Raw genomic sequence first — 14,711 nt, 5'->3', positions numbered from 1 at the left:
TGATGTCTTGTTTCCAGTTGTTCAGCGTGTTTAAAATAAATCAGTCTGTGTGAGGATTTGGGATGGGAGGCTGAGGGGCTGTCTGGGGCTGCTCCAGACTTGGGTGGACAAACCCCCACGCAGCCTGATCAGAGGCTGGACTCCAAAGATAAATTGTTTTAATTACTTGTATTGTTCGAATAATTTAATATTTGGTTGATTTCGAGTTGGTTTAAATGTTACTCTCTCAAGGCGGTTCTCTCAACATGAAGCCAGGTGACATTAATTTGCAGTGCTTTTTTAAAGTAGTTTGGTATTGCTGAGATAAACTTGAGGAGGGTTATGATTAGGTGAGAACTAATCGCTTGCATATTTCCAGTAGAATTAATTTAAATGACTGAAGATTTTGGGAGATCAGAGAAAACCATCAGGTAAACACCTACAGCTAAGCCTAAGCCTTACCTGTCTCTTCCTTTTTCCTCATAGCAGTGTGGAAAGTGCTGTTGCATTCCTCAGGGCGGCTGGGCTTGAAACTTCTGTGTAAGTCCACAGACACATGCAGAAAGGCTGTTTTCCCTGGGTGTTAGTTTTGTACTGTGGCCCCGGGGCTGCTCGCTCCCTTCACGGAGGGCAGGGAGGACTCCCAGCTCCCCGCCTGAAACCCGCCGGTTGCTGCTTCTGGGGAGCTGCTTTAGGAGGTGTTTTTTCCTGCCGTGCGTCGCCCTCCCGTCCCCGGTGAGTTTATTTGCCGAACAGCTTGTCCGCCGCGCCCACCCCTCTCTCCCCTAGCCCTGCCCGCCCCGGCCGCCCCGCTCCCCTCAGGCGTTTTCCCGCCCTGGCCTCGCGCCGCGCGGGCGGCGGTAGCGGCCGCCAGGGGGCGGTGGCGGGGCCGCCATGTCCGACCCAGCCTGAGGGAAGGGGCCGCGCTGCCGTCGCTGCGTGATTTGGGGCAATGCGATCTCGAGGGAAACCCAGTCAAAAAGGAAAAATTCCCACGTGCTCCTACACATGAACCAAGCTATTCGCTTTAATAATTCAGTATTTGAATTTTTTGTCACCTTTTCTTCCAACTGTAGAAGTTGTAGAGCCCTCCCTAGCTGAGAACTCCCTGTCCAGTTTCCCTGTGCTGTATCCAGTAAAATAGCCGGGAGAGCACAGCCATTGAGATGGACACAGGCAGGGCTCAAATAGTGATGCAGAGACAAAAAGCAAGATCTTTTCGTGGATAAAAATCCACACCCACTGCCAGATGTAATAGTTAATCCCCATAATGAAAATAAACATTAATGTCCCATGTGGGGGGACGACCCTCTCCACCCCTTCTCACCTCAACAAACAAATAAAACTCAAATTGAAACTCAACCCCCCCAAAAATCCCACAACAAACCAACCAACAACCACTTTTAAAGAAGAAAGAAAGAAGTAACTGTAAATGTGAAATTGTTAAAAAGTCTCACAATAAAAGACTAAGAACAAAGTCTGAAACAGTAAAATTCTTCCATTTTAAATGCTTGTGATGCTGATATTCACCTTTGTAGGCCACGGCTCACCAAACTGCCCAAAATGCGTCATTTTACAAGTCCAGCAAAAGGAAAAAGAAAAGTTGCCAAAAAAATCCTGACTGGAAGTCAAAAGAGAAGCAACGTAGAGAAATATCCATTGCCATGCCACCAACATCTGGGTCCAATATTAATAAATATGCTATTTAGAAAAGAAAACCAAACCACTTTGTCCTCAAAACTGGTTTGAGGAACTCTAGTAATGTTGTGAAGAAAAATCATGGAAAATATGCTGAACCACCTTTTTCAACATTACGCTACAGGCTCCAAGGATTCAAAATCATGTGTTCTCCCATGACAAGGAAAACTTGAAGCAGAAAGTGGAGCAGGAAAAAGAGCATGACAGCCAGCCAAATATATCATTCCACAAGTCTGTGATGGCTACTGTAGAACAACAGCCACCTCAAACCAGAAAGCATTTAAAGAAAACTCATGTATAACTGATTTGCCAGATTTCGCATAGGCAAAAAGAAATCTGCCTGTAGGAATATTTTTCTTTTGACTGCATGAAATATGATAATTGGACAGATAATTAATATTGAATGTAGAATAAACAAACTTTGAAAATAAAATGTAGTAGATGAACTCAGCATTGACACTGTTGACCCATATGTCATGTAAGTTTTGACAAAACAGAGGAAAACCTCTGCATCCTGCCAGCAATCCATTCTCCTCCACTGCAGATGTATTTCATGAATCCTGAACTGAATTCCATGAATCTGGGTATGACGGTAAATCCAGCAATAGTGGTGTATTCTGTAATGTTATCTAAAAATAAAGCCACCACTTGATTGCAGCTAACTTCATATGGGCTTTGGGGGCATTTTTCCAGAAGTTTCTGGGACTTTCAGATAAGAAACAAACATACGTTTAACTAATTTATAGAGAAGAATTAGTTTTCATCTGGGAATTATGGAGGTTTCCATGAGCACCTGTGTAAACCTAATATTCTTTCCTTCATCTTATCTCAAGTTTCTGGATAGATTTAATTATGTTAAATACCAAATGTTATTCTGCTGCCATGTTATTAGTAGACCACCCCAATTTTCAGTGGTTTCTTTTTTTATAAACTCAAGTCTTTACTTGTCTGTTATATCTGATTGTTTCGTTTCATATTATGGTTTTTATAGTCCTTTGAGGTCTTTGCTGTAATGTGTGCTGTTTCTGAATTTTAGTCATTTTTCCTCATTCATATAGGATAGGGATGGCCATCATTAGGACACGTCATTACTGCTACCTTAGCTGTTTCAGAGGTTTATAAGACAAGCTAATATACTTTAGGAAAGCTACTTAATAGCATTAAAGGCAGGGTATATAAGTCACCTGCATTGGTACCTGCCTCTTGTCAAGAGAGATTCAGGACAGTGTTTTTCAAATGCTTTCCTGTATTTTTATCCATCCTCTAGGTTAACAACAACTTTTATAGCACTTGAAGAGAAGGAGAGGGGTAGGGAAAAGAGAGAAGTAAGGTAGAACTCCGTAATTTAAAAAAAAAAAAAATCTGTTCTTCAAGTGGAATAAACTGTTCTCTCTTCAATGGGTATTTGTTGCACTGAGACTCTTTAAAGTGAGGAATTAATTTATCAGAGCAAGTTGATTCTAAGTAGATCACATTTTTTTCTGTGTTCATTCATTCATTCACAAACTGCTGTGGTATCAGACCAAGACAGTGAGACACTCAACAGCACTGAGCATATATTCACGATAATGTTAATTAACAGAGGTTTTCTATTATACAGGTATTTATTTTACATAGTGCTAAATGTTAGCATAACGAAAGGTGGCTGCAAAAAAACCTACTTGTGTTGTTTTCATAAGTATTTCAAAAGTAACCAGGCTATAGAATTCTGTTTCATTGGCCATGAGATTTTGCAAATATATAGATTTTATAAGCCCCTTTGAAAATACATCACATGGAGCCTAAATGCAAGATACTTCGATATTTCAAGTCCCAGTTTAGTTCTAATTCATGTGCTGATAACACATCATTGGTATGAGCAACAGTAAACAAGTGCTCTGAAAAAAAACCAAACCCAACAAAAAATTATTGTACTTAAAACTATCAGCTTGGAATAGAAAGTCTCTGCAACTCAAACCTTAACAATGCAGATCACGAACCTCAGATTTTGAAAACTTAACTGTATGCAAAAACTTCAGATTTTCAGAACAATTGTTTCCCAGATCATCTTTTCAGTGACAGGTAGTTGAAACCTTAATCATATGATTATACATCTTCTTTCCTAATATTGTGCATTATTCCTTAATAGAAAGCATCACAGTTAATGAGCAAAATATCAAACCTTTCTGTAAATATAATCCCGGGAGTATTTTCAAGTGTTTCTGGTTATTTTAAGAAGTCACAGTGCCTCTTAATTACACTTGTTTGAACAGACACAATTGTTGAGAAGCAGTAGTTCTAAGAGTAAAGACTTGTGAGCTTTTAACTTAAAAAAATTCTATTTGATTTTCCTAACAGAAATTGGAAGAGTGTTTAGAAATGGTTTTGATTTTTTTTCACAGAGAGGGCAGTAAAGTAACTCCACTGGAACACACAGTGGTTTGAGTAACTTTGTACTGACATTGTTAGTAGTATCCAAATTAATTTTTATAGCGTCCAGGGCCCCTGTTGTAAGAGAAGCTTGAAAATACTAGCAGTTAAGGTGCCTGCAATTTTCTACAGGTTTTGATAGTAGTAATATTTATTCAGAGGTCTGTAATTAAAGTGTGCAGAACTTCATGTATGTTCTCATTTATTTGACTTGGTTTTTACATGTACTGTTAGTCAAAAGTTACTTGCAGATCCTATCTAATGTATTTGACTTGTAAACAGCCCAAATCTGTAATGGTTAAGAATTAAGAACATGGAGTTCACATGAAAATAGTATCTTCTCCAAGACTACACAATTAAGTTATTAATATTTTTAAATCAAAATAATTTTCTAGTTTTGACAACTATTTTCTTACTTAATAATTGACATAAATGATTTTTTGTCCCTGTAGTAAAAAGAAGCTGTTAGTATGCCAGGACTATTGGTGAAAACAGAAGTCCAAGAATTACAGATATAAACGGAGGCAGATAGGGTAAGTTTATTGACAGGTTTTTAATCTCAAGTTTCACGTGTTTACAAATATAGAGCTCTCTTCACAGCATAATGAGTAGAATCAACTTTTTTGTTGATACTTTCATGTGGTCATTTAGAATTTTATGTGTCTCTCAGGCTTGTATTTCAGTCATTTGGTGATTTCAAGGCCTTGTAGCAAAGCTGCTGGCAATGCAGTGGTATTCTCAAAGCTGGCTACAGGTCTGCTCAGCTGTGGAAGACTTGAAGACTTATGTGCAATGCTGTTTATATTGAAAACTTAAAAGATATCCATCCAATATCTATTTATACTTTTTTACCACTATCATGCTTCCATGAAGAAACTACTAGTGGCGTTGGGATACAATTTTTGCCACAACATGATGAGAATATCCAGGTTTTTCAAAGAAAAAAGCTGCTTTTGTTCAGGTTGAATTGCCTGGTAGAGTATGAGAGATGAGAATTTACTGAATTATAGGTAGAAGACAGCTTTTCATCTGACTTAGAACAGGTAAATTCACTAGGATACTAGGGGGGTATTAGGTTCTTAATATGGCTGAGTTGATCCACAGGAATTTAACTGTGCTTTGCAGAAGAGACTTGTTTGCCAGCAGCAGTGCCAGTGAAGCTTAATGCATGTTGCCTTTTCTTCTAAGAAAATGAATACAGTATAAATAAAAATATGTACAGTAACTTCCGATTATTTAATATGACTCTTCAAATTAACCCGTACCTGCTAGAACTCGAGACTTATTTTGCATAGTGAGACATCCTCAGATTAACTGCTAAAATGACACAACAATAAACAGAGGTGCAAAAGCCCAGATTTGAACAGATGCAAGAGCAGGAGTCCCACTTCCAAGCAGCTTAACTTCTTTGGGAAACACGCAGTATTAAAACTGCATGAAAATGATGCATAGCTAACTTCTGGCAAATATGAGAGCATGTCAAGTGAGAAAAATGTCTTTTGAGAGAGAAATATTTATTTACATAAGCAACTAATCTGTGCAGTTTCACATTTCAACTTGGAAGTGGAGGATTTCTCCTTACTAAAATGATTAGGGTCATAATGAAAACACAAATAGGTGTTTAGGTAAGATCCACAGACAAACCCCAGGCCTGAATTCAGAAAGGCATGTGGACTGCAGCACTATGAGCTGATAATACAGTACAGAAGAAGATTACAGCAGGGACTTTCTTGTTAAGAAAGACTTTGAAAGAGCGAGGTGAGCACTCAGGCATTCTTTATACAGTTTTCCTTACAGTCAGAGCGTGAGGCACGCTGCATTTAGTGATGCCAAGAGGAAGTTAATGAATTATAGCCACTTCATGGCATTTCAAGTATACTTGGTCTAACTGTATTTTAACCATACAAAAGCAGCAAATACAAATCACATTTTCCTTCTCTGAAACACTGGAGAGGTATCATTGGTATTTATTTAGAATTCCCAGTCTGTATCATCTTGATTTGTAGCGATATGTCCAAGTTCAGTCCCAACTGCTGTTGAGGGCAGTGCCAAGAACGCTGATCTGTTATTTTGAATAGGAGGTGGTAATAGGGACAGTAATGAATTCTGTGTTTGTTCCTTTATCTAGAAAGAAAAAAAGTTAAAATAAAGCTGCACATAAAAGTCTCCATAACTTTGCAACTGACTTCATTAAAAGCATGTGAAATCAGAGCCATGTTTTTGCATGTTACAAAACTGAAAGTACAAGGATGAGAGGTTTTGCTTTCACCACTCTATTAGTCTTTCAAGACTAATGAAATCATCTGTGCAGTTCTGCTTTAAATTAAGAATATTAACCATTTTTAAAATTAGTTAGGCTGCCTTTATTTAAGTCAACTTCATCAATGGGGAAATAAATTAATCTTATGTGTCCTGTACTCTATCGGTATCATTTCGTTAAAAAAATTCTGAAGCAGGTATGCTCTTACAAGACACTTTTTGGCTCCAGGTAACTTCATTATTTCGTAATCTAGCTCTTTTTGTGGCTTATTTAGGTTATAGCTGTGTCATTTAACAAAATACAGTAAACTCACCTGTCTGAAGAACGTATGCGAAAGCAAACTGCTTGCTGATGGCCTGAATCATAAAATGAACAATATAATTATGTTTTGGAAAGTAAAATACTGCATTTGGATAATGGGCAAAATTGACAAATAAATTTAAGCCCTATGGTTTTTCCTCCACAGGACAAATGTGAAGAATGAGAAAAGCAGGACACAATTCCTACATTTTATCCCTCAATTTGTAGTGAAAGCACTACTGAAGAAATCTCTTTTTAAAGGCCAATTCATGTTTCTGTTTAACAAGGAATTCAATGCCTCATTTAAAAGAGACATAGAACTGAAAACATGTATTTCAGATTTCTGGGTTTTTTTCTTGGACAAAGTACATGTTGGAAAGTTAATTTTACTTCGTACAAAGCAAAGTCATATTACAAGAAATTCAGGGGTCAGATGACTTTAAAAAAGTGTGATTACTTCATCAGACAAGATAATTCTTAAAATACAAATGTAAGTGTATTGTTTTACATAGTACATCTGCTCTCAAATTCTGACTCTAACTGCATTCAACTGACTACTGTATCCTAAACTGTGGCCTATACTTAGTCTTAGATTGAAGGGACAAAAAAATTAGTTTTCACCAGAATGTTACCTTTTCTCTGGGTCCTGTTGCAGGCAAAGTTCTACCAAGTTGTGGAAAGCAGGTGAAAATGTTTTGGCAAAGGGCATTTGGAGTCTTTCACTGGTCATTGTGCGTGTCATGCTCTCACCAATTCCAGAATCAACACCTGATCGGGAATTCTTCATCCTGGATTCCCCCCGGGGAAAGGCATTTATATCCCATGGACAGTAGGTGGGACCTTTCAGCTTTTGCAGCAGCATCTAGTAGGAAGGAACAGCAGTATGGGAGTTCCATAGCTATCCAGACCTATTCAGGGTAAGCTGTGAAACTCCAGGGATGGAAGGATTATTTATTCCAGAAAGAAGCACGTGTATTTGGAGTAACAAAAACCACTATTTCAGCAGCAATAGGACTGGTTTCTGTAGGTAAAACAAAACAAAATACTCAGCACATTTTTAACTAAAGTTTAGCATTGTACCTGAGTGCGAGGCATATCTTGAAATGGAACGTGTCCATTGGCTAATTCACATGCTGTAATTCCCACACTGTAAATGTCAGACTTCATGTTATAGCCAGACAAATCCTGTGAGAGAAGGAAGACATTACTGATCACTGAGGCCATTGAGCAGTGCTGACAAGAATACAAGGGCCTGCTTCAAAACAAGATTCTAATGCTCCATAACCTACACAGTATTGAAACAATTAAATTGTGAAACCTCAGACTTTTTTCAGAAATCTGCTGGTTGTGCTGTGAGGAGGAAGGGACAGGAGGTTGTGTGAGGGACAGACAGGGTTAGGCAGCTGTGCTAGGGACAGGAAGCAGCGAGCTGGAACTACAGAAGGAAGAGAGAAGGAGAGAAAGAGCCAGAGCTGTGTGGAGCTGCCCATGAGAGACATAGAAAAGGCATGAAAGACTTCTAGATAACAAGGTGCTGATGCCTGAAGCCTCCTGAAGTTTTTATTGAAGCATTCTGAGTGCAGTGGCCATCTCCACTACGACAGTACTGAACACAAGTTTCAGGATTTGCAGTAATTTCCAGCAGGTTTGGATAAACAGATTTAGTACAGCCTCACCTTACCAACAGCTTTAGAGCTGGTTCTCTCTAGAAGAGTTAAAAATTCAGTACATACATGTACTTTTAAAAGTTGCAGTTCAACGTCTTTTATTGCAATTCTACAAGCAGGCTTAAGTTGGAAACTGAGTACTGCCACTAACTTTGAATAGGAAAAATTATTTGTAATTTACACTAACCTGTCTCAGTAGTTCAGGACTCAGCCAAGGAAGCACAGATGTACTAAACTGGGGGAAATCATACACCACCTTTGATTTCTGTCCATTGCTAACTAAACTGTAGAGGTTGTTTAGGCCAGAGAGAGAAACCAGCCCATCTTCTGAAATCAGAATGTGGCTAGCTTTAATATTCCTGTAACATAAAGTGGTAAATTTTAGTCATAAGAATTACTCAAAGCACTACAGAACAGAAAGGCTCTTGTATTTCACTGACTTATAGTGAGATGCTAGCATGGAGTTCATGTCTCCATTAAGAGAGATGATCAGGAAAAAAGTACCAGAAATTGGAAAAGGGCCCTTGTTCCTTACAAGGGGTATAAACTAAGGAAGGCCTTTCTATAACTCTGGTTTTCTTCTGCTTCAAAGAGACAAAGCCAGGCAGATGTATAATCTCTGTAACAACCGGCTTGAAGAAATGTACCAACACATTTCCTGTTAAGATTTTACAAACTTGGTTCTGCTGTATCGTTGAAAAAACTGTTACTGTCTGATATAAGGAGGTAAATAGGAAAAGGAAGGAGACAATACTTCAGATGCTATGATCTGGTTCTTACCTATTGACATTCTCCTACCTGTGAATATATCCATTCTGGTGCATGTAATTTAATCCTCTGATTGCACCAAACAGAATGTTCCCTATCAAAGCTTCACTCATTCCTTCAGGAAAGTAAGTCTTCAGCAGGTGTCTAGCTGAACCTGGAAGTGAAAAAAACCTAGCTAGGCCTAACAAGTCTTGTTAAATCACTTGTCTATGCTTCCCTCACCGTATACACTCATCAAGAGCAGCCTTCTCATCTTTATATTGACTCTGGTGCATTATTGCATGGGTGTACCTGATGCCCCATGTCATGCTTCTGTTAAATGGAAGTCTGTGTCCAGCCTGTATTCACTGTAAATAGGTCTTCTGTTAGAAGAAGTTGTATAAAATTAAATACATCTCCCAGTTACCATTCCTCACATGGTGTGTGCTAGGACTAAGTGGAATTTAATGCAGTTCAAATACCAGTTCAGTTTTCATTGGGGAGGAAATGTTCTCTGAACAAATGGTTTGGGAGACAGGAGATGATCAAAGAAACCTCTCATGGACCATGTGGTCCAAACCTGTATCAGCCCTTTTTCCTATTCCAAAACTGCAGTTAACAGTTCTTACCATAGGCCATGAATGGGGAGATGACCCAAAGCCAGCTTCCAGCTGTAAACACTGTCCAAAATGTCATTATGTTGGGATGCTGGAAAAAGTGCGATAAAACCACCTCATTCTATGGAATTAAATGAAAGTGGATGTGTTAACCACAGAACAGCAGTCCTACCAAGGGCATTAACTACATCAGTAATTAGTAAAGAGAACGGTTTCTTTGCATTTATACAAGACTACAGATGATGTGCATAGGCTAAAACAGAAATGCAAATAGCTTGTCCATAATTGCATTTGTTTGATGTAAATCTAGTTTGTTCATAATCCAAACTTTTGGTGTTAAATAAGAGTACAGAACATGTTTCAAATAAGTTGTATGATTACAAAAGTATTTCTAAAGCAATTGACAGCTGTCATCTTCAGAAAGCAACTCTCAAATTTACATATGCATTGTATTTATTATATTCTACTCCTTTGGAGGGAAAAACTTGACTGAAATGACCCAGTGCAAACAAAGGCTACCTTTGTTCAGTAATCTCATATGTATTCCTCACTATCTTCATCAGGCTTTGTGCAGAAATGCTGTTCCTTTACCTGTAAGGCTCTCAAGTGCTCTTCAGAGCAATTTTCAAGGTCTGTGATCCTTACAGCAACTTGCCTGTCTGTAGGTGTATGCCGTGCAAGGTAGACTGAAGTTAAATTGTTGAACCTCCTTCCTGAAACCAGAAATGGCTACCTTAACACTGGAAAGCATAATAATCCATCACATGGTTTCCTTCATATTTAGAGATCATTTTCCAGTTTCAAAATTGCAATTGATGGCAGTGTGTCCTTTTCTTTCAGAATTACAAGACCTTAAGTAATTGCAGCAAAATACATGCACCAAATTAGTTGAAGCATGGCCCTGCTATTTTGAGAACAAGTAAAAGTGTTTTAACATATGTCAGCATCAATTATACATCTAAATGAACAACACTTCACATAAACATATGCGTGCATAGCAGGATCTAAGGCAGCCGTCCTTACAACCATCAACTTGGGTAGCCAAGTTACAAGAAATGATGTTAATTAAGGCTGTATTTATTGTCACATACCACAGATTTTGAAAACTGACGTGTACATGCACAAACATCAAGAGAGACAACTTCAGGTAATTGATGATTTGTCCTGGATCTTAATGTAAAAGATTACTAAAATATAAGCAATGCTCTGCACTTTTTGCAACTTAGGAGACATAAGAATCATCCTTCGTTTTCCAAACTTAATATTTACTGCAGCTAGCAATAAACTATTGACAGCAGGGAGAAGAAATACTTTAAGGTCCATTTTTGTTACCTATTTCCAGCTGGAGTTCATAATGAGAGACATTAGAAGAGCAAAATATCATTTCATTCTTTCCTGTAGATGGGGGAATCCAGGCTAGATCAGAATCAGCCTAACAGAGAGAAGAAACAGTTCTCAAAATGACTATGTATTTTTTAATCGTTTATATTTTTAAAATTAATGCAAAGCTATTATTAATGGTGAAGTTCTAGTATCAAATAAGAACATTCAAGCTGGTACTTTTACCATTACTAAGACTTAGTTTTATGAGTTACACGTTTTGTGTGTGTGTTTTTACACTGGCACAAGATGAACACTTAGATACCTATAGTCTCCTACCAAAGTTGGAAGCCCCACAGTACTCTGTTTATTTTTGTTGTCAACATTTCAGGAAGTACACCCTAATTAGGCTATTTTTAATATGCAAATTTTAATTTAACCTTGGGAGTTGAAGTTTTTATTCTTACCAGGCATTCATGGATGCTGCTCTGAGATAGCTCTTCTGGTCTGATTGATTCAACTGGTGTACGCAGAATACAGGAGCAGTCCTTGAGAACAGAAACAAGAGAACGTTGGTGGAGGTGCTGCAATTTATTAAATATGGCAGTGCAAAAATGTAAAAAAGTAGGCCTCATAACCAGCAGTTCAGAAAGTCTTCTGCTACAAGTCAGTCAATCAAGGCGTTAAGAAACAGCATAAGGCACACACATAGCTGACCTAAAGGGAAGAGACACTAAAGTCTCCTTCACCAAAAGCTGACACAACGAAGTTCAAACATCTCAGCACCGTGGAAATCCCCTCAAGCAAGACATTTCACCACGGCTTTTCATGCAAGATATAGCTGGGTAACAAGGTACAACAGCCCAAATTTTTAAAGACAAACTTACCAAACAAGACATGGAACCACTTTAGATCAGGGGAAAAGTCATACACACCCATTTATCCTAGAAAAAGAAAAAGTAGCAAAGTAAGATGATACAAAAACCTGAGATAAACTTAAAGCTCCTTAATCAGAACTGTGAGGCATTCCTGTCAGCTACCAAACACAAAACCCCAGAACTCCAGCCCAGGGAAAGTCTGCTTCTGTTAATTTCAGACTCCACACTGAGGACCACATGTCAACCCAAGTGTTCCTTTTTAATTTATGGGTTTAGAAATTTTATTGCCAGTTCTGAAAAAGCAAATTAATTGCAAGTTAACTGCACAAGTGCAAAAAGTAAAAATGAACACTCATGAATCCTTGGCAGTTGTAGGAAAAGAAATCATTGTCTGTTGTTTTACAGGAGCACAGCTGTGCTAGGCAGATCTTGGCTTGGCTGTGTGCAGCTGAACTAGCTCACAAAAAAAAAAAAAGGAAGAGGCAATTGCACTTTACATTTCACAAGTGAGGGAGGAAATAGTATTGTAAGGGATTTCAGAAAAAAAAAAGTGAGAAGCAACTCCTTCACGGATCAGAGTAGCCTCTCTGGAAGTCCTCCAGCAGACTTTTGTCTGATGCTTTGAAAGCTTAGGCAGTGAGAGAGATGTCTAGTAAGCATATCAAAGCTTCTGTAAGACAGAATGGGACTATTTTACCTCAGCTATAAGCAAGTCTTCAACAGTAGAATCATTAAGATTGGAAAAGACCTCAAAGATCAGAGTACAACCATTAACCTAACACTGCCAGGCCCACCATTAAACCATGTCCCTAAGGACCACATATACATGTTTTCTGAACACTACCAGGGACAGTGACTCCACCACTTCTCTGGGCAGCTTGTTCCAATGCTGGACAACCTTTTCAGTGAAGAAAATTTCCCTACCATCCAATCTAAACCTCCCTTGGTGCAGCTTGAGGCCAGTTACTGTCACCCTATCTCTTGTTCCGTGGGAGAAGAGGCCAAGTCCCACCTCATTATAACCTCCTTCTGGGTAATTGTAGAGTAAGAAGGTCCCCCTGAGCCTCCTCCAGGCTAAACTCCTCCAGCCACTCCTTGTAATACTTGTGATCCAGACCTTTCACCAGCTCTGTTGCCCTTCTGTGGACACTCTCCCATGCCTCAATGTCTTTCTTCTTGTGTGGGGCTCTAAACTGAACACAGTACTTGCCATGTGAACTGGCCTCACCAGTGAGTACAGAGGGACAGTTACTTCCCAGGTCCTGCTAGCCACACTATTGCTAATACAAATCAGGATGCCACTGGCCTTGGCCACCTGGGCACACTGCTGGCTCATGTTCAGCCAGCTGTCCAACAGCAATTCCAGGTCCTTTTCTGACAGGCAGCTTTCCAGCCACCATGAGGAATCCTACTTGGTGGCTGATAAGAAGTCAGCTACAGGAAGTAGTCCCACGTTAATATGCAATTTGTGTATGAAAATTAACTTCTGAAAGATGAAGTACTATACCAGAAGCTGATAATTTTGTTTATTAAGGAGCTAAGCTTGAGTATATCCTGCATTTGAATTATATATGCTACCTAATCAAGGGAGCAGTCTTGAAAAGCTAACAAGCCCCCACCACTTCATTCACTGCCGAATATCCAAGCCATTCCGGTTACATTTTTACCCTGAAGATCTGCTCAGAGATCTGCTGTAATTCCTTATTAGAGATACCAAATGGAAACAAAAGTCGATCCCTAGCAGGTACTGCTAGGTACCTACAGAGGATCAGTGCTTGACTTCACTGAGTAGGGAAAAAAAAAAATAAAAGAATGCAGGTGCTTTAAGGTACTGCCCAGCACTGTAGTGGCTACAGCATCCTTCTCCTACCTGGAAAGAACATTTATGCTGCTGCTTGCAATACAAAACCATAAAAGCTAAGCTGAAGAATAAAGTCTTAATAACTATAATATACCAAAGTCAAATTATAGTAGACTTAGTTCAAAGATGTATAGCCAGCCAACAGAAACATCCGTGATGCACATTTATTCAAATAACACTACAACTTTAAGATTTTTATTTTTTTTCTTATGTAGCTTGACATTGTTTCCATTTTTCAATACGGCTTTGGATCATGTCCCCACATTTTTCCTTCTCTATTGCAGGCTTTATGTTTGGTTGTGGGGTTGGTTTTTTGTTTTGGTTTGTTTTGGGGGTTTTTTTGGTACTGTAGGTAATGAGAGTGTTGTACAGGTAAAATGATACATTCATCGCACTTTGACCAAAGCTTCAGCCACCGAAGAGTGCAGGGCAGGAAAGAAACACAGAAACCTGTGCCTGTGAGCTAGAGGAGTGTGAAGGCTCCGGAGCCGAAGCCCCGGTACCGAGAACTACTTCAGCGTTCGCAGTGACTGAGGCAGCTCCCGGTCGCGTATCTCGAGTGAAATGATCCGTCCGTGACAAAGCACCGCAATGTGCGGAAGGACGCCCCGCAGGCTCCTCCGCAGTTCCTCACTCGCTCCGTTAAATTCGTACCTCGCCTTCCTCGCTGGGCCCCTGCCTCCCTTTGGCCTCCCGCGGCTGCCGGGACAGGGCTCCGCTCTCCGCAGCCGCCTCCCGAGCTCGGTGTGCGCCGCTCCCTCTCCCCGGCCCGCCCGGCTTTCCCCGCAGCGGGGCAGAGGGCGCGGCCAGCGCGGAGCCCCGGCGCAGCCGAGAAGCCTGACAGGGCGGCAGCGCCCGCTCCTGCCCGCCGCCGCCGGAGTCAAGGCCGGGGGCCGGCGCCGCCGCCGCGCCGCCCGCCAGAACCCCGCCCCGCTCCCGGCCCCGCCGAGCCCAGCGGCGGGGGCCGCCCGCACC

At 40.1% G+C, this 14,711-nt stretch overlaps 1 protein-coding gene across 2 annotated transcripts; it reads right to left on the bottom strand.

Moving 5' to 3' along the window:
* Positions 1 to 4,620: 4,620 nt before the first annotated feature.
* Positions 4,621 to 14,684, bottom strand: STRADB (STE20 related adaptor beta). 2 transcript variants are annotated; one of them, XM_063400276.1, is made up of 12 exons: positions 14,391 to 14,684; positions 11,885 to 11,941; positions 11,465 to 11,545; positions 11,010 to 11,109; positions 10,269 to 10,390; positions 9,690 to 9,768; positions 9,112 to 9,235; positions 8,501 to 8,672; positions 7,727 to 7,831; positions 7,279 to 7,508; positions 6,660 to 6,702; positions 4,621 to 6,210 (listed from the first exon to the last, which is right to left on the bottom strand). In XM_063400276.1, exons 2-12 carry the CDS (start codon positions 11,894 to 11,896, stop codon positions 6,058 to 6,060), a joined length of 1,221 nt encoding a protein of 406 aa, XP_063256346.1. In that variant the 5' UTR covers positions 11,897 to 11,941; positions 14,391 to 14,684; the 3' UTR covers positions 4,621 to 6,057. The 2 variants fall into 2 exon arrangements, with proteins under 2 accessions (XP_063256346.1, XP_063256345.1); XM_063400275.1 differs by having other exon boundaries at positions 9,690 to 9,798; positions 14,391 to 14,683.
* Between the last annotated feature and the right edge of the window lie 27 nt (positions 14,685 to 14,711).

The sequence above is a fragment of the Prinia subflava genome, chromosome 6 (assembly GCF_021018805.1).
Source record: "Prinia subflava isolate CZ2003 ecotype Zambia chromosome 6, Cam_Psub_1.2, whole genome shotgun sequence".
NCBI lineage: Eukaryota > Metazoa > Chordata > Aves > Passeriformes > Cisticolidae > Prinia > Prinia subflava.
This window is presented reverse-complemented; position numbering and strand designations above follow the sequence as displayed.